Source organism: Moschus berezovskii, chromosome 11 (assembly GCF_049115385.1).
Source record: "Moschus berezovskii isolate FMDL1 chromosome 11, NW_MosBer_1.0, whole genome shotgun sequence".
NCBI classification, from domain to species: Eukaryota; Metazoa; Chordata; class Mammalia; order Artiodactyla; family Moschidae; genus Moschus; species Moschus berezovskii.
Genome location: NC_142470.1, coordinates 12129427 through 12150095, shown reverse-complemented (window position 1 = coordinate 12150095; position 20669 = coordinate 12129427). Strand labels below are relative to the sequence as shown.

The 20669-nt window shown below is 43.3% G+C and overlaps 1 protein-coding gene across 4 annotated transcripts in view; it reads right to left on the bottom strand.

Annotated features, from left to right (window-relative positions):
* DENND1A (DENN domain containing 1A) overlaps window positions 1-20669 on the bottom strand; it is a 552302-nt gene that overhangs the window by 194914 nt on the left and 336719 nt on the right. For all 4 annotated transcript variants that reach the window (XM_055400903.2, XM_055400906.2, XM_055400904.2 and 1 more), the window contains exon 12: window positions 599-700. In XM_055400903.2, the coding sequence (XP_055256878.1) occupies window positions 599-700 (102 nt within the window). The remainder of the gene's footprint in view (window positions 1-598; window positions 701-20669) is intronic.

Genomic DNA, 20669 nt, shown 5'->3' with positions numbered 1-20669 from the left:
GAGTGGCAATGTGAGACAGGTGTATGGTCAGGTGTCACTGTGGCAAATGTGGCAGCCAGTTGCTTTCCCCTAAATAGGCCCACCTTCTGTCTAGTCCTGAGGCAACTAAGAAAAAATAGATTTAGGGCACGTGGAGCCACATTCAGAACACCGGCAGCAGATACTCTGCCACATGGGAAATGGCTGGGTTTGACGATGGCACAAGAAAAAAATGTAGGCTTGAAGTGCCCCAAACTGCTCACACTGAAGCCCTTCTGCCTGCCTTTGGTGAGGTTACCTGGGGAGGTTGTTCTGTTCTCTGGACACGGCAGTGGTAATGGGGATGGCAAGACCCCCTAGTTCCCCAGGAAGAGAGGCTGTCTAGACCCTGGGGTCACTGCAGGTGAGGGTTATGAGAGCAATACAAAACTAAAAAAATGAACCACCTCCCAACTTCCTTCACTGAGACAAAGGTTCCAGAGGTAATAACAGAAACCAACTGTGGTTCCTAGGCCACAAGGAAAACCACAGCGGTCTCTACCCCTTCTCCTCCCCAAAGGCACCTTCATGTGTACTGCAGGAGCTCCCGGGAGTCAGAACTCAAGAGCTCATTACCCACCACATCATTCGGGAGGCTCTGGAGGTCATCAAAGGGGGTCTCCAGGGTGTTGGTGTCCACATTCAGTATCACGACATCATCCAGGGCCATGTTTCTGACTTTCTGCAAGCAAAAGAAAAGATCCAGAAGAGAAAATCACTGAAGTCCCATGAAGACAGACATTTCCCTGGCTTTCTCAGGGGAAGGGGAGTGAGGAGGAAAAGCGACATCTGACAAAGTGTGCTCTGTGGCAGGTGCAATGCCAAGCAGTTAACATGTGAGACCATCTAACTATCACAAAAACTCTGTGAGTTTGTATGGTGATGCCCAACCCCCAGGAGTGGAAAGGGTTTCAGAGACTAAGTTAAATGCCCTGGGTCACACAGCTAGGAGGAGAGATCTTTACATCCCAACATTATTTTTTTCCCTGTATTTTCAAATTAAAACAAAAAAGAAGAAGCTGAAGTCTAAAGCTCTGGCTCCAGGAACTCAGATAAACAGTTCGCTCTTATCATAGTCTCAGTCCATCCATCTCTTCCCATTTACCAAAGATTACGTGCCCATCTCTCTCAGATCTTGGCATTCTTGAGTATGGAATACATTGCACAACCTAGTGTTAACATATTAACATTTCTCTTAAACATTAAGTAGAAAGGTCATACTTTCAATTTGGTTCCATTTTCCATAGAAATCAGTGAATCATGGCTCTCGGGTTCTGGCCATAAGCTATGATTCTACTGGTGTAATAAAAGGAAGGGTAAGGGAGGCTTGTGCCTACCATGTGTTCGTATTTGGTGAGAGGATGAAGGGACTGTCTGGAGAAACGAAAAGCCCACCAGCCGGTAGTAACTCTCCATGGTTTGTAGATGTGTAAGCCTATGAGTAAGCTAGTTTTCAGTCACATTATTTACCCACTGCTAGGCCTGCTTATTTAACTTATATGCAGAGTACATCATGAGGAACGCTGGGCTGGAAGAAGCACAAGCTGGAATCAAGATTGCCAGGAGAAATATCAATAACCTCAGATATGCAGATGACACCACTCTTATGGCAGAAAGTGAAGAGGAACTAAAAAGCCTCTTGATGAAAGGGAAAGAGGAGAGTGAAAAAGTTGGCTTAAAAATCAACATTCAGAAAACTAAGATCATGGCATCTGGTCCCATCACTTCATGGGAAATAGATGGGGAAACAGTGGAAACAGTGTCAGACTTCATTTTTTTGGGCTCCAAAATTACTGCAGATGGTGATTGCAGCCATGAAATTAAAAGATGCTTACTCCTTGGAAGGAACGTTATGATCAACCTAGATACCATATTAAAAAGCAGAGACATTACTTTGCCAACCAAGGTCCGTCTAGTCAAGGCTATGATTTTTCCAGTGGTCATGTATGGATGTGAGAGTTGCACTGTGAAGAAAGCTGAGTGCCGAAGAATTGATGCTTTTGAACTGTGGTGCTGGACAAGACTCTTGAGAGTCCCTTGGACTGCAAGGACATCCAACCAGTCCATTCTAAAGGAGATCAGTCCTGGGTGTTCATTGGAAGGACTGATGCTAAAGCTGAAACTGCAATACTTTGGCCACCTCATGCGACAGGTTGACTCACTGGAAAAGACTCTGATGCTGGGAGGGATTGGGGGCGGGAGGAGAAGGGGATGACAGAGAATGAGATGGCTGGATGGCATCACCGACTCAATGGACGTGAGTTTGAGTGAACTCCGGGAGTTGGTGATGGACAGGCAGGTCTGGCGTGCTGTGATTCATGGGGTCGCAAAGAGTCGGACACGACTGAGCAACTGAACTGACTGACTGAACTGAGAATTCACCTCTACTTCCCCTCACCTACTTCCTACTGCCAATCTCCTCCAATCTTCTTACCCCATTATATATCAAAGCTCATCTCTTAAGAGTCTCGAACTTTCATTTTGTCCTGATTAAGCAGAAAGACCCTGTAATTTGTGGCCCAAACTGGGACACTTGTGGATATGAAAGAGTATATTATACCAGGGCAGCAGCGTAAGATGGGCTATGTGGTCACCCTATGTAGAAGGGGTCAGTTTTATTATCAGCCAACCTCTGAGCTACTGGGTATGACTGTGCAGGTGTACACTGCCCAGCACACCCAGCTAGCCAAGTTGAGGATGAGATCTGCCAACCCATGAGCTTGATGACAGGCATCAGTTGAAGGTGAGGGTAGGTGCTGGTGGAGGGAGAGAGGAGATGCCCTTTCCTAATTCATCCAAGAGCACTGTATGGGTTAGTGGTGGAGCTGAATGTCCCAACGGCTGCTAAAGCCTATGTTTGCTAATGCCCTGGAAAAGGACAACAATTACAGTGTAACAGATGCTTATTAACACATGTCCTATGCTTTACTTACTAATTTTTATCAATCCCTGCAAAGTGTACCCTATTATCTTCATTTTAGGTAACTTGAGGGAAATGAGGTTCAGAGAGGTGAGGTGAGTGGCAGAGGTAACGCAGCAGTGGCTACCTACACAGCCTGTGCCCTTGCACTGCACTTTAGCCTCCTTGTCTTCAGACACCCCAGAGAAACCAAACTCTGCCATCCTTGTTGCTCTGAGCCCTAGCACCCCTTGGCCTGCCTGCCTCCCCCTGTTGGGTTGTGGGTTCCCTCAGGGGCTCATCAGTTTGGTTCAGCACTGCATAATAACCAGCACTCAACAAAATGATTGGCACTTGGTAAGCGCTCATTAATATTGGTTGATGTTTGTTGCCTCAAATCCCAGCCTCGAGGACAGACTCTGGTACCTAAGTAAACATTGTGAGATTTTTCTCAGCAGGAGGATGGAGCCATGCTGGTCAGAAGCCTCCTAGGGTTGAAACAATACTCCCAGAGGGCAGGGTCCTGGAACTCTTCCATTCAACAAGACCAGCAGCCTCAAATTTCTTCTGCTGTTGCCTTCTCCAGGGGCTAGTCCACAAACCTATCAATCATTTCATACATTTACTAAATGCTTCCTGTGGGTGAAGAGCCACAGGGGAGGGACAAGATTGCCTACTTAGAGGTTTATTTTTTCCTCTGAACCCCAAAGCTCATATTAACTGACTGCTTTATTCACAGGGTAAAAAGCTAGCAGCAAGCAGTACTGATAACTAGTATTTTACAAAGTACAATCCCATTTTACAGTTGAGAACATTAAGACTCATGAGGAACTGTCCGGAATTCCTTAGCTGCCTTACTTTGCAATCTAACAGGTTAAATACTTAGCAGTGTACAAGCAGAGAGTGATAAAAACAGCCTCAATCAGACTCTTTTTCATTTACATCACATTTTAGAGCTCACAAAGCACTTGCACACAGATTCTTTCATTCTCAGCAGTAGCTGGAGATGAGGGTCACCATTTTATAGATGAGAAACTGAGTCTCAGAGAGGCGAAGGGGCTTGCTCAAGGTTATATGGTTCCTAATTGGCCCCTTCATCTGTAAAATCAAGAAGGTAACTGTGACTATGCCTCTTAGCCCTCCTCCTTGTGGACTGCTGTGAGGACTGGACGTGGTGTGTGCACAGCCCTGAGCATACAGTAGCCTTACAGTAGCTTTTATTATTGCTATTATAATATACATCAGCCACGGCCCCAGTTTGGCAACTGTAGTGGCAATGACCTAAGGGCAAAAATCCTCTGGTCCCTTCTGGTAACTGCTGGGCTCTCACTTCAAAGGCAGAGACCCTGGCATTGGACACAGAAAAGGAGAAGGGGTCATGGGGGGGCTCCAGAACTTAGCCAGGGACTCCAGGTTGCTGTACCCCACAATCACTAATTTTGCCTCATCTGACCTCCAAAGAGCTCCAGAGAGCCCCAAACAGATGGGGGCAAGAGGCCTGGCCACTGGAGAGAAGCCTGGGCTGAAAGGCCCAGTGACAAGGCTGTTGATACTGGACCAGGATCGAGTGTTGTTTCTGCATTCCCGGTGGGGCCCCGCAGCACAGACCAGCTCTTGTAGGCTCTCCATGGCTGGGCTGGAGCAGGCTTTTGATTTCGTCCCACTCCTGGCTGGAGGACTTGCTGCTTAAGCTGTGTGGAGTGTTTACTTTTTGAACAATGGCAGTAGGCTGAAGAAGAGGAAAAAACCTGGCCCTTTTTTCTGACTTAGCAGGCCAGAGTCCCCTTAGTAACCGAAATGCTTGCGCGCCAGGCTCCAGGAGGAGCTGGGTCGGCACAGTTTCCTCTCAGAGGACAATGCTGCCCTCCTGGTGGCAAGGCCTCTTCCAAAGGGGCTGGCGTGGACTCAAGGGCCTTCCTGAAGCTCCTGTTCCCAAGGAAAGAATCAGAGGCCAGCTTGGCCGGATGGTGCGCTATCCTTGAAAGGCTCAAGGAAACAAGAGGAAAAAAGGCAAAAAACAAAACAAAACCCACAAAACCTCTTAAGCTGGGGGGTGGGGTGGGTAGTGCTGATGGAGAAGGAAACTGGGCCATTACTGTATGCCTGCCTTTAACCCTGACCATGCTATGAGGGCAATATCAAAGAAGGAGGCTCAGAGAGGTCAAAGAAACTGGTCCAAATCACACAGATAAGGAGTGACAGAGCTGATTTTTAAACTCAGAATTACTCTTTCTGAAGACATCCTCAAATCAGATGCTCAGACTTCAGAACAAGTATCTACACAGGGCATGCAGCTACACCAACATTCTCAGGGTTTGCTTCCTCTTATGCAAAAGGACCCTTGTCTTTTCTATCATAAAAATTATGTATGTAAAATGTATATATATGGCTGAGTCCCCTTGTTATTCACCTGAAACTATCACAACACTGTTAAGCAGTTATACCTCAATACAAAATAAAAAGTGAAAAAAAATACATATGTTAAAAAAAATTGGAAAGACAAAGAAGTTAAAAGAAGAAAACTGTGGTTACCCTAATCCTCCCCTTGGAGATAACGTTTTGGTGTATTTCCTTCCAAAACTCTCTGTCCTAATACCTTCTTTTAAAAACACAGTTGAAACAATTCATAATGTTTCTTTCTGATTTTCTCATTTATTACAATATAAGCAATATTTCACTTCATAAAAAGCTTTGTGAAGATCATTGCTAATTGCTACAAAATGTTCCACTTCCTAGAAACAAACCCAATCAAGCCCCTTTTATTATTTCCAGTTTTTAAGAAAATATTTTAAATATTGTTGAGAAATCTGTAGGCATAAAGCCTATGCTTTAGGATGGATTCCTCGAAGTGGAATTTCCTTTCCACTTCTTAAAGAGTGTCCCTCTCAAATTCGACTTTGAGAGAGATATCTTTACTTCCAATTATTTTAAAGTCATTTTATCCACAGCTTGTGTTTCCTACTCTAAGTGAAGAAAAATCAGCAAAGACACGAGCAGATGTCAAAATAGTCCTCCAAAAACCCTACCCAATTAAAACACTTACTAGTACCACAGCACACCGAGACAGCTCTCCGGTAGCTCGTCCCACCAACACATTCCCTCTCTTTTTAGTTACAACATATGCCAAAGCTCCTGCCAGCTGCAAACCCTCCCCCCACCAGACTCTATAGGCTTTTTCTCAGAATGAAAAAAAAAAAAGAAAAAGATACTGACATGCACACCGGCTTTCCAAATGGCATTTCTTGCACAGAGAAACACACAAAAATGGCATCTTCCCATAGATACTGTTAATCAAAAATGTCTTTCCCTTTATGCTTTGTCACAGAAATCTGACCTCTGTCTTTCAGGACAAGAAAGGGGGAAAAAAATCACAGTATGCGAGGTGGTCAGGGGCGGCTGAGCAGATACAGATTCAGCCTCATAAATTCTCCAGGTTTTAGATGGGGATCATGGTAGTACCCACCTCACAGAGTTCTCATGAGGATTAGATAAGCTAATGTACACAGAGTTAGCAAGATTCCCAAGATGTCCACAGAGAAATTCAGGCAACAGTGGCTCTCCTGCCTGCCTGTCACCTCTTCCTCTCGGAGCCTCAGCGAAGCCTGGTTAACCTTACCCCAGAGGGCTTGAGGGAGCAGTCAGTTTGCTTTTCCTCATGTAAGCCTATGTTTTACGCCCACAACCAGAATAATACATCCATCTAGAGTATTAATACAGGCATTTGATCCCTTCTCTGGTGTGTGGGCTTCTTGGGGCCACCAAAACAGATCTCTGAACTTTCGGCTCCTACCCCAGTATCTGGCCCACAGCAGGCAATTTCTGAATGACACACGAATGAAGGAGAGGCAGCAGAGCCCAGACTTGAAGAGCACGGGATCCAGAAGCCGGTGTGTCTGAGCCTTCATTTAGCACCACCACTTTACCTCTCTGCACCTCAGTTTTCTCCTCTATAAACAGTGCCTGCATCTCACACTTGTGATGAGGATCAAATGGGCTAACATTTCTAAAGCACTTAGACTAATGACAGGCACATGAGAAGCTCAAGACAAAATAAAATGTAAATTAAGTGGTCTTTTGAGGGTGATGAAAATATTCTATATCTTTATTGGTAGTATATAAAACTCAGAATTCACTGAACTGTACACTTTAAGTGGGTCGTTTGTTGTGCATAAGTTATAACACAATGAGCTGATAAACACATTAATGCTATGTCCAGAATATAGAATAAAACCACAATAGACCATGAAAAATAACAACGTAGAAAGATGGTGACCAAATGCCACATGAAAAGGTAATTCTTCCCTGAGCCACCAACAATGTGCATTCTGATTTGCAGCTGTGTTTGGCCCCCGGTTTCCTTCCTTTTTTTGTCTAGCCTAGGATTTTTAAAACTTTTTTTCTACTCATACTCTCCTAGGATAAATATAGAGTCCAATGCCCCTGATATTCTTCCTGACACAAAAGTGGTGTCCACTTGAGAACCACTCTACCTTCGGTGGATCTTCTCTAGTCGAGATTTCACTGAACCTTACTTTCTAAAGTTGATTGTGTGAAAACAATGGGTCCTTCCCAAGGCTGGCTAAAATATAAAGGTATCAGCTGCACTTGTTCAAACCACAGCAGTCTTCCACACAGATAGGGATGACCCTGTTTATCTAGGGAGGGGACTGGGCAGCGAGGGACAAAAGGCAGGACTTAGAATCAGGTCATAAAATGAAGAGCAAGGATTTTCACTGGTGAGGTAATGCAGGGGATCCAAAGAATGGTCAAGAGCATGTGCTGCTTCCCTGGTGATGAAGCGGGGGCTGGAGGTGAAGCAAAGAAGCTGGTTCTAGACCTTGATGAGCAGGGGCCCAGATCCATCTCTGCTGCCTCAGCTGAGCACTGGGGTCCTTATCTTGGGTGGAGGTTGTGGGGAGGGTGGGTCAGTGAGGTGGCACATATGGAATACAGGAGCCAGGGCATGGGGAATCTTTTCTGCTGTCCTTCCACCAGGACCATCAGCAGGGCAGAGCTATGTCTTCTTTATCTTTGCAACTCCAGTGCCCAGGATGGTGCCTAACACAGGGCAATTGCTGATTAACCGAAGAATGAGTGAAATACTGTGGCTGGGCCCACTCTACTGGGAGGCAGGCCTGGTACAGATGTCAGTGTGAGCCCCAGTGGACAATGTAAGCTCAGTATGAGTCTGTACAAGGAAGTGTGATGGGAATAGCAACAATAATGACAATAACAATAAACATGTAAAATTATCATGACTAATTCATGTAGAATTAATTCACAGTTGACAAAGAAAGTAAGATAGGCATTACCATGGTAGCTAAGATGTGGGTTCTAGAATGAGACAGCCAGCTTCAAGTCTTGCCTCTGCAACTGCGTAGCCTTCAGTTAGTTCTTTACTGAGTCTCAGTTTTCTCATCTATAAAATGGGGATAATACTACCTACTCTCCAGTGGTGTGTGGTGGTTTAAGTGGGATAATGTGCTGTGCTGTGCTTAGCTGCTCAGTCGTGTCTGACTCTATGTGACCCCATGGACTGTAGTCCATCAGGCTCCTCTGTCCATGGGGATTCTCCAGGCAGGAATACTGGAGTGGGTTGCCATAACCGCCTCCAGGGGATCTTCCCAACCCAGGGACTGAACCCAGATCTCCTGCATTGTAGGAGGATTCTTTACCATCTGAGCCACCAGGGAAGCCCCTCGTGGGATAATACATGTAAAGAATTTAACACAGCACCTGGTTGCAATAAGTGCAATAAATGGAAGGCTCTCAAAAGCAAGTTTCTATCCTTGCAATTTGAAAGACTAGAATTCCAAGACTGTACGAATGTGAACAACTGATTTTCAGACCAAAGGAAAAGGTCAATGACTGCACTATTATGATTTTGTGTCATTAAAAACTACTCCAACCTACTGTTCTTTTCCTGGCTATGTCTTCTTTCCCTGAGGACATGAGCATATTCTCTGGAGCCTGAACTGCCCGAGTCCAAGTCCCAACTCCACTAGTTACAATTGCGCTACCTTGGGCAAACCCTTTAACCTCTTTGTGCCTCAGTTTCCTCATATGTCTGATGAGATTAAAATAGTCCTGACACCCAGGACAATCATTACCCTTGGGTCAGAGGGAGAATGACTACAAGGGGGTACAAGAGGGGCTTCATGGGCTTGATCTGGTGGTGCTTTAAAATAACTTTAAAATAGCTGCTTTAAAATAACTCATCTTGCTCTACACTTCAGATAAGTGTACGCTTCCTATAAATCTCATACTTCAGCAAAATGTTTATAAAAAGCAAATAATATAGACTTCACTGGATTGTTGTGGTGGTTAAATGAGTTAATATATGTATAGTACCTATAATAATGTCTGGCATATAATAAGCACTGGGTATTGCCTATTATTACTATGAAAGCAGAACAGTATAATTCTACAAATAAAAAGGATGCAATCTGACTATATCTCATTGTCAGAAAATTTATTTGCAAAGGTAGACACCTCCTAGACACCTATGGCTTTTTCAGTCAGTCCTGTCCCCTTCTTCAGTGAGGAGAAAAGCAGCAATATTATTGGGTGCCTTCCGAGAGACCTGTGCAGTCCTGAGTCAGCCTGCTTTGGGAGAGTAACAGAACTGAGTAGGGGTCAGATTGGACTTTGGGTTTAACCTTCTTTAATTCCTACTTACAGGACCTACAGCAGGTTATTTAAACATAGTTGAACCTCAGTTTCTTTCTCTATAAAATGGGGCCCTGACCATGTGCTGCACAGGGTTGTGACAGGATTAAGTAAAAAGAAAAAAAAGAAAGAAACATTTATTTTATACCTATGTGACCAAGTTTCCATCTGCCTAGGACGCTGGTCGGAGAAGGCAATGGCACCCCACTCCAGTACTCTTGCCTGGAAAATCCCATGGATGGAGGAGCCTGGTAGGCTGCAGTCCATTTGGTCGCTAAGAGTCGGACACGACTGAGCGACTTCACTTTCACTTTCCACTTTCATGCATTAGAGAAGGAAATGGCAACCCACTCCAGTGTTCTTGCCTGGAAAATCCCAGGGACAGGGGAGCCTGGTGGGCTGCCGTCTATGGGGTCGCACAGAGTCGGACATGACTGAAGCAACTTAGCAGCAGCAGCAGCAGGATGCTGGTCTTGGCTACAGGCAGGCCTTCTCCCTGCTGGAGGGACCCCTGAGGCCTGTAAGCAGTCTCCTCTCCTATGGCTGAACCAGCAACTGAGATAGTACCTCTGACACAGCATCTAGACCACCAAGCAAAGGGGACGGGTCTAGACCAACTTCCTGCAAAGATACTTTCCTTCAAGAGGATGCATCCACCCTTTTAAATCAGAGCATTATCAAGCCCACAAAGTGCTTTGCTTTGGCACTATGTGGGAAATCCAGTGTTCGTTTCTCTTTGAGAAAGGCACAACTGATATGGCTCCTGGCATTGCAGTTTATGTCTCACTTAGGTATAACTTCTTGGCAGCTTTCTTTCCTTTTTTAAGTTTTGAAAGGTAGGGAATATGGTTAAAACTAAACCAAAATCTGCATCTTAACAGTTCACCAATCTAAACTTTATCCTCAACAACTACTGCTGGACTTCACACCGTCACCTCTTAAAGGCTGGTTACGTGTGGTCTGAGGCAGAGCTAACTTTACAGGGGCCTGCACAGGAACAGGGACTGTGTTACAGACTCTGCATCTACAGATGACTGACTCCCAGAACAACAAAATGAGAACTACTAGGTGATGTGTTCCTCCTGTGGCCCGACCCTTACATGTACCATTTAGTGCAGTCCTCATGACTCCCTGTGGAGGTGGCACAGTGGTAAAGAATCTGCCCACCAGTGCAGGAGATGCACAGGATGCAGTTCAATCCCCGAGTCAGAAAGATCTCCTGGAGTAGAAAATGGCAACCCACTGCAGTATTCTTGCTGGAAAATTCCATGGGCAGAGGAGACTGGTGGGCTACTGTCCAAGTGGTCACAAAGAGTCAGAAACGACTGAGCATGCATGCTGCCTCATGACATGCTTGTGCAGAGATGAGGAAAAGGAGGGTCAGAGAGGTAAAACAACTTGTCCAGAGCTTAGCAGCAGTGGAGATAACATTGAACTCAGATGAACATCAAAAACTCTGTATTACCCAGTATAACTTGCTAACTGCTCTGACACTGTTTCCATCAAAAATATATTGATCAATTGCAATTTAACAGATGTTGGTCAGGGAAACACTAGAGGAATCAAGCAGCTTGATGGTTGGTCCAGACACCATTAAAATTTTCAAGGGAAAGGATTTGCTGTGGAATACTGTACCCATTTGTATGGATGAGGACACTGAGGCTAAAGAGATTAATAGTTTGCTCACGTTCTCCCAAATAGTGTTTGTCAAAGAAAGGATCTGAATTTGGGTTCTCCACGCCAGTATTCCTTCCACTATACAGGCCATATCAAATGTACTCAAATGCATGCGCATGTATATGAGAACATAACAAAGAACAGCATGGGGAGCTGCTGGCCTCCTAGGAGGAAGGGAAAGAGAAATTAAAGGGAAAGTGGAAAGGACAGGAAGAGGAAAGGCAAATATTCAGGTATTCTAAACTCTCTATTCCCTCCTGAAATCTCAGATACACATGGAGGGAAGAGCGACATTTTCCTTCCCTTCCTCTGGCCCCAAAGGTCACTGAGCTGCCAAGCAGTTGATAAACGTAGTGGTTTTTCCTTTGGAGCCAGGAGTCACTGATTTGCTCCTTCCTGCTCCACAAAATTAAAAATCTGAGCCCGACAGTTCAGAGGACCCCTGAAAACACTGCTGGAATTTCCCAGGGTGCTTTAAACAGAAACAGAAGCTTGGCAGGGGAGGGAAGTGTGTAAGAACCTCACAGCTCAGGCCAAATCCTCTCCTCACAAGGTAATAAGCACTGACTCTCATTAAAAAATTCAAGAGATTTTCAACCCAGGTCAGCAAAGGGGCTATTTCTCCAATGGGCTTTTCCTCCTTTTCTGACCATCCATCCATTGGACATTGATTCATTCACACATTTGGTTAGTCATGTCAACCCAATGCATGACTAAAAGGTGATCTCTAAACTCAAGAGGTTCCCAGCCTACTTGTGTTGGGGTGTGGGGGAGAGGGAGTAAACTATAATCAATAAGCCTAAGAAAAGGCACAGTCATAGGAGGTAGAAAAGACCTCACTTTGGTGAAATATCTTCACTCACACAGAGCCTACCCAGCTGCCTCCTCAGGATGGTCATGGGCTACAGCTGCAGACTTTCAAGGTTGGTATCCTGGCTCACTCACTCACCAGCCAGGCAGCTTTTTTAGGCAAGGCCCTTTCCTCCTCCAGGAACAATTTCCTCATCTGTGAGACTGGGACTTGATGCTCACCTTCAGGATTGTTAAAAGGAGTCACGGTAGGGCATGAGCTTCATGGAGGGCCAGCCACATAGCAGAAGCTCGGTCAGTGCCGGCCCGCCTCCTTCTAAGACTTTGGTTTCACCAGCTCTGCGGCTCACTCTAGAAGTTCACCCAACATAACACCTCCATCCCCTCTGGCCTTTCCTCTGCTCCACCAGAATGGAGGGGTGAGTCCACGTACACCTATGACACAGCTGAGGTTTTACCGCAAACTGAAACACCCTTCCTACTGCTAGAGACTCAGTTTCCTCATTTGTAAAAAGAGGACAAGGAAGGTATCAATACTGTTCACCTCTGCTGCAAAATGCAAACAGGAGATGAGGTGGAGGAGCACCTGGAAAGACATGAAGAAGGCCAAGGCACGGGCCAGCATGGATCCTCTCCATCCTGCAAGAGTCTGAGCGTCTATAAAACCGTCCCGACTATTTCTGCTCCCCCAGCAAGTGGCCTTCTCTGGGCCTAAGCAAGTACAGTGGGCAACACATATTTGGCTCCCCAATTAAAACTTGATTAGTGATGTTTCTAGTTAATTCATGTGTATCTGTCACTTTTCCCTTAAAGTAACTGGTTTAACTATATTTACATACAATGCAATAACACCACTGTCATCTGTAAAATACTGTAGAGTTTGAAAACACTACATTTTTAAAAAATACATGAGTTCATTTGATCCTCAAAGCAACCTCATGGAATAGGTATTATTATTCCCATCTCACAGAAGAGAAAAATGAAGCTCTTATCCCAGGTCCTGAGAAACAGCAGAGCCAGGATTTGAGCTCTGGACGGCCAGTCCCCAAAGCCTGGTCCTCTTGTCCTCTCTTTGGAGCCTCCCCTCCTTCTCTAGTTTACCAAATACTGAGGACAGTCACATATTTCTTTTGTAACCTCCACGGATACATTTATCAGAGGCTAGATATATAATAACAAACAGACCCTAAAAGCAGGGCCAGTATCATTTTTCTTTGTATACTCTAAAACACTTCACACAACAAAATAATTTGGTTTGCATTCTTGTCCTACTAATTATTAGCTGTATGACTCTGGATGAGTTACTTAACCTTTCTGTGCCCAAATTTCATCATCTGTAAAGCAAAGCCACTACCTCTAAAGCACAGACTTGTGAAAATTAAATAATGAGTGTAATGTGTCCAGCAGTATTTCAAAACTAGTATCCATCCAATTTGAAATGACGAAACTTAAATTTAAGAGTTTCACTTGGGGTTTAAGGGGATGTTGATTCCCTAGCCCCAAAATGGTTTGGGGTCACCCTTTCAGAGAAGAGGGCCCTCCTTCCTCCCACACAACGGCCACTCACCATCATTCATTCATCACTAAGCACAGCAAACCTGGACTCCCATCTCCACCTGCCTTTTATTTGAAATGTCAATTTTTAAAGAGTGGAGAGGTTGGAAACCCAATTTAACAAGCATGCTGAAACATTGTTTATTGCCCCCATAAACATGGCTTAGTGAGAATTACGGACTTAATCAGAGTGAACTTATCTCCCGGTGAAAAGGAACACTTTAAATTTCAGAAATGGCACCTTCACTGTGAAAATCTCTTAACTTTTCAAACAAACGACAGGGGGTCTTAAACATATGGGCAGTAAAGGGGCAGCCATTACTGTGATTTGTCTTGCCCAAGAGCCAAGGAGCCCTAAAGGTCCATAACAACTTTAAGATCTAGGAAAAATATTTGGAAAATCATATTCAGGAGACATATCTCTAAAAACACCCAAAAGGTCTGCCGAGTGGGAAGTAATATCTGTAGAGTTGCTTGGGGTTGCCCAAAAGAAAGGACCCTGTCGTCATTAGAACAGGGGCTATTTAATAAACAGAAGCACTGAGAAAGCTCACCTTTCCTCCTGTGTGTAAGATTAAGCATTTAGCAAAAGGCAATATTTTGGGACTGGCTTATCACAAGAGAGGTACTACATAAATCCCAAAGGCTGCTAAACAGTTTGTGTGATTTTTTTCTTTTTAAAAAACATTTTCAGAGGATGAGGTCCTGTGAACCCCAGCTTCCTCATCTAAGGCTTCATTAAGACTGCTCTGATCATTCCGGAAAAGGTTTTCATAAAGATGCCCCATTTTGCACAGAATGTATCAGCCTGGCTGCCAGAGGCAGGAAAGGCAACAGATATAAAATTTTATTATTTCAATGCCCCAGTAGCAGCCAGGAGGACTTAATGAAATCGCCAAGATTTACAATCTGAAATAGCTATTGCACAGACAGATATGGTTAAGGGAGCTGTACCCTCTGACCTTTCAACCCTTTGATCCTCACACAGCAGGTGGCCTGGAGCCCCTCCTGGGCATCTTCCCGCTCTTCCGACACTGCTGAACCTTGATGTGCAATAAGTCTGACCCTACACAGGTGACTCTCACAGTGCTTATCACCAGCAGCTGCTGCTAATGGAATGGCCTGAACCACTTGGCCTTGAGACTCTAACTTCGAGATGCTGGGAGAGGGATCTGCTGTGCTGTGTCCAAATGGCGCTGAAATTATGCCCGATAGTTCAGCCCCAAGTCCAGTTGCTCGGAAATGTTTAACGATGTCATTACCAAAAACTGTCCTAGAAATGGAACTCTGGTCTCCTTCAATCTATACTTTGAGTTTAAAAAAAAAAAAAAAATCACCTTTTAAAAATAAATCACAAATCTCAAAAAAAAAAAATCAACCCCGAAGTCCCAAATGCATCTCTCAGAACTTCCCTAAAACCATGTGCAGCAAATTTATACCAATGAAAATCAAAACAATTTTTGGAAACCTAAAATTGACTGTTTTCAGTTCCATGAAATTTCATTTAAAAAACCCCATATGCCAAAATGTCCAAATTCTCTTATTTTTAAAAATTGGGATGACTTCCAAAATCATAGCTATCTTTTTCTTCCTTTTTTTTCCCTTCTAAAGCTAAGGATGGGTAATGTGCATATGCACTTATCAAGCTTCATAATTTAACCCATTCGGTCAGTACAAAATACTTTCAATGAAATGCTAAAGCGGCAGGATATAAATTTATTACGACTGCATCTTATAAAACAATTGACTCCTAGGCACCAGGATTTAATAGATATTCTATTTGGTTAAGAATGTGTCTAGGAGTCTAGGCAGGCCCAGTCTGCAGGTTTTACCCTTTGTATCAGATATTTGGGTTTATGGAGGAAAGGGTTTTAGGCAGGACACAAAAAGCATTCTGTGGGATGTTGATAATGTCCAACTTAAGAGCCACTGTTGATTATATTTAGGAAAAGCTCTGAGCCCATGCCTGTTTCTAAACAGACATGGTACAGTGGCCTCATTCGTTACCTGGAAAGGCCTGAGCTTAGGTCCTGAATGTCTGAACCCAATAAGCGGAAAAAAAAAAAAAATTCCCCACTTCTTTTGTAGTCTAACCAACATATATTTTAAATGCTCAACTTTAAATTCATTTTGAAATCAGCTAAGAATCAGACTATATGTAGAGAGAGGTTTACAGGTTTCAATTTAAGTCATACTTTGCTCTACAAATAAGTTTAAGTTTAGTAGAGAGAGCAGTTTAATGAAGAAATTGGTTTAGTAGGGGGAAAAGAAGGTAGAGTTATTATAATACAGTTTGACCACTCTGTACAAAATTATTATTAAGCCCTCTTCTTCAGAGATGCCCACTGGAAATGCTTTATTAATAATAGCAGCTACCTTTGAGTGAGGGCCTACTAATGTGCACAGAACTTCAGCTGTATTATTTCTGTCATCATTTTAAGGCAGGTGACCCCATTTTGTAGATGAAGATGTTATGGCATACACGCACAGATGCTCAGTGAGTTGCCCAAGCAGGACAAATAGTGGAGCTGGGATTCAAACTCAGGATCACTGCCTGTCTCCTAAAACCCTTGGTCCATCCATATTTTTCCCAACAAAAGCAAAACAAAGACAAACAAAAGAATATGCAATAATTCCTGCATAAAATGCCAGATTTCAGCTTGCTTACACATTTCCACGGTCTATTTAAAGGCCTTCTGAATCAATTATTTTAGGTCATTAAGGGGAAGTTTAATTTGGTTGACAAACACCCCTACTGTGGTGACCTCACATATCAGCAACAAATGTCTGATGGTCACAAACCTGTACTGTGAGTCTGCCGAGCATGGTGTTAAACAAAACCACATGTGCTCTGATTCCAAGTGGGATTTGACTAGGCCGACCAAGGGTACTGCTCTTCAATCATCATATGCTGGTCTCTGAGCACCCATGATGGCCCCGCCCCTAATCACTTGCAAGTTTATGAAAAGAAGTCACCAGTCCTATGTGGCTGTGTTCAGTTGAGAGTGCCTTTAAGCTAATGCAATTTAGAAAAAGTCACTCAATTAAAAGTACAAAAGGAGGCTGAAAAAGAGCCAACCTTAGGTAGATGTCTCAGCTTATTTTAAAGAAAATTTACCAGTCCTACACACACATAATACTGATAATCACTTCCATTTATTTGGCACCTACGACATGTCAAGTACCAATTTTCTCATTTACTCCTCATTAAAAAGTTCCTATAAGGTGGAGAATCTACCCATTTTACAAGCAAGGAGTCTGAAGCTCAAAGAGGCACCTTTACATCCCCGTCTGCAAAATAGGAGCACCCCTCTCAAAGGCGTGACAAATAAAAATTACATGGCTCAAGTGCCATGTATATTAGTAGAACATCATTCAATGGGTGATATTATTAAATATTTTCAATAGGCATCTCTTCAGAGGATAACATAATAGTAGTTTTGTACAAAGTGGTCAAACTCAAACTGTGTTTCCTCCTGCTAACCTGATTTCTCCTTTAAACAAAAGTGCATGTTTAAAGTCGCTTAGTAGCAGTGGAGCTAGAATTTGAATCCAGGTCTCCACAACTCTAGAGGCCAAGAGTTCTTTCTACTCTGTTCCATAGCCTCCTGCATGCTGCTCTTTATCTTAATCTGATAGAAATTTGGTTACATTCTTGTAGTAACAATTTAGAAACTTTAGGTTTTCTTTGAAGTCAGTTTCAACATTGCTAAATTGACTGGCTAAGAGATGACAGGAAAGTTGGAAAACAAAAGCATCAATGATGGTTTCGCATTTTCTACTGGGATCCTCCCTAATAAATTACTCAGTTTTTCTCATCTATAACAGAGGGCTATCTCATCTCACAAGAGAACATTTCAGTCACAACAAATTAGACTGAAAATGTACTGACTGCATGAGATACTTAAATCAGCCAGAAGTACTTGTTCCCTTTGATTACATAAATTACTACTAGAGATTTAAGTTGCTTTATATTAACTAATTCCAACATTAAGATAAGTGACATTTAAGAACCACACTCATTTTAAAAGCAGATGCCACATGAGGAGAGAGCTTCTAGAGGAAATTCATCAGGTGAAATCCAGAACATTCTTCAGGCTCTAATTTTGCTCTGAATGCTCTGGATGTGACAGATTCACATGTGATGATTTTATTTAATAACAGCATGCTAAGGAAATTCTAGCAAGACCAAGTTACTGGCCAATTCCTTTTCTTTTTATATAATTAAGTAAGCATTAGGGATTCATTGATCTAAACTTTGCCTCTTATTTTTATAGTACTCACTATGAAGAATAATGTTTGGTAGAGTTTTTAAAAAAAGCTCTTCACATCCATTATATCAATTAGTTCTCATAACTCTCTGAGATGGATAATATGATCTTAATTTCACTGATGAGAGAATGGAGATTGGAGAGGCTAAGTAACCAGCCCTAGTCACAAGTGTATTCAGGGCTTTCCTCTGGAGAAATATGAGGCTGGCAAATGTGACCCCTCCTTTCCCCTTGCTGCAATCTCCAGCGCGTGGCCTGGAGGCCTCCCTGAGAGGGAGAAGCTCAGGCAAAGTGAGAGAGCCTATATGCCCAGAGCTGGGGCAGGGCTAGGGGTAATCTACACAGCCTCACCCAGGGGCTCTGGGGTTTGACAAGTCCATCATAGCAGAGAAATTGGATGCTAATTATTTTCTCTCTCTGAGCCTCAGTCTCCCCATTTGCAAATACAGATATCTCCTCTTCGGCAGAGAGATTCTTATGATGTGCAGAAGTGAGAACAGGTGGAGCACCCAGCACTGTGTGTGGTGTTGAGAATGACACAAAAGGTGGTAGCTACTTTCCAATGAGAGGGCCTCTCCCTTTCTTGCTAAAGCTCTTCCCATGAGTCTATGACTGGAATTACCAGGTGGCATTTTTCAGGCAAATATCGCCTTTTTATAAAGCAGGGCTATGATTACTCATCACTAACAAACAGATCTCACACGCAGTTTCTCAATTCTTGTGAAGACAGATGCACAGTCACCACCTATACCTGCATATAGTTATGGCTCAGAGTTTTTGCATGAATCACAATATTAACAAGGGAAAACTATATCTGACTACTGTCTACCTATGGAGTCCTATCACAAAACAAAATGGTACAATGTTAAACAAGAAATATTCTTCTAACACTCACTATGAAACTTTTAAAAAATAAACATTAAAAAATGAACAAAGGATTAAAGACTTCCTCTGCCAGAGAAAAATGAAAAGAAAAAAACTGGTTAAAATGGTGCCAATTCAGTTGACAGCAATTCAAGTTCTTTGTGAAGTAATGGGGGATAAAAGTTATTTTTCCTTGTCTGTAAATAAGTAAATCCTGTTATTTTGTGTGAAAGCTCCACAGTTAAACCACTATAAACACAAATACCAGATCTGGGTCCCAGCGATCAAGAAGAGGCATTTCAATATTTACTGGGATGCTGTCCATGGAGTGGTGGCTCAATGCTGTCCCAAGCACTTAGTGCATTTGCAAAATCGGGCTTCCATGTGCTCCGGCTAAGCTTTCTACGTAAAAGACGGTGAGGAAGAGAGGTAAGCTGTGGGCTGGGCCTGTCTCCTTGTGCCTACATCACATGTGTCTTGAAACTGCATTGGTGGGAGAGTTAGGCAGAGGCCTTATGAACTTGGTACCTGGGTGTCACTCTGGAACTAGTACTTAGTATATATCCTAAATTTATCCTCTCAAATTTGAGCTGTAGAAAAATTATTTAATTCATTGAAAGTAGTTGGAAACAGAGAGGAAACAAAAATCTAGTAAAAATTGTGCTTAAAACCTCAAAGAAAGTCGTCACTACAAACATCTCTATCATGGTTCAGAAGCTTGGGTTTGGGACAATAACATCTGAATTTTATATATATGGTTGTGGTGTGTAATATACTTAAGAATTACCTTGATCTTTACAAATATCACTCTACTTTATTAACTTGGTTAAGCCATTTCCAAACATTTTATATGGAAGGACCATGTTTCTAACAGCCCAGGAGGAGGCGGCCTGACCATGTCCCTCCCCTATTTACACCCTTCAATGGCTCCCCACTGCCCTATAAAGTTGAGACTCTTTAACACGGCTTACAAGGCCCTGGATGGCTTGGCCCTGGCCTGCCTCCCTCAACAATCCTCTCTCCCTTCAGCTCCATGCTCCTGCCAGACAATGAACTGTTTAGACCTCCTGGGAAATGCCACGGTCTACACTGTAAATCTTTGTAGATGATGCTCCCTGTCCCCTTGGTGGAAGTCAAATTTATCTGCTCAGTTTCCATTCAGGCATTCCTTTCCTCTGAGAAGTAGAGCCCTCAAGGCTCAGTTTGCTGTCTTCTCTAGCAGAGCCTACAGCTTCTCTTCCCTCCAATTACTTTCTCCTTGTCTGCATCTGTTCCAGACAAAACTCTGAAGGCACAGAGTGTGTCACATTCACCATTTTATATAGAACCCCTAGTGCACTATAACACCTAGTACACAGAAGGCTCTCAAAACATTTCTATAGAAGGGGCTGTGAACTGTGTATCGACCACAGGCCATACACTGGGATACGCTGGACATACATGGAACTCATTTCTTTAATCTTTACCACACTCTTAAAAGATGGGTACTAACCACTCCTATAGATGAAGAAAGTAAATACAGACACAAAATAACACTGAAATTACTACTGAGGGGAATGGTCAAGCACGGAACTGGAAGTCCATTTATCAAGTTCTTATGAAGTACCACTCCCACCCCCAGCACAGTGTCTCCAGCACTGTTGACCAGGAGGAAACAGGGCGGGTACAAGCCAAGTCTACTGAAATTCTTTCCCTAGGGAATGAAGATGATAATCCTTGGAATCCAAGAGTCCCTAAAACACAATTTCAAAGCCATCAACTCAACATAAATGGCTTTAAGGCCATAAGGAAATAAAAACAGCAATGGCTCCTGACCTTCATTGAACTCATGCCACTGCCCCTATTTTACAGGTGAGAAAACAGGTGCAGAGGTCCACTGCCTTGCCCAAGATCAAACAAGGAGGGAG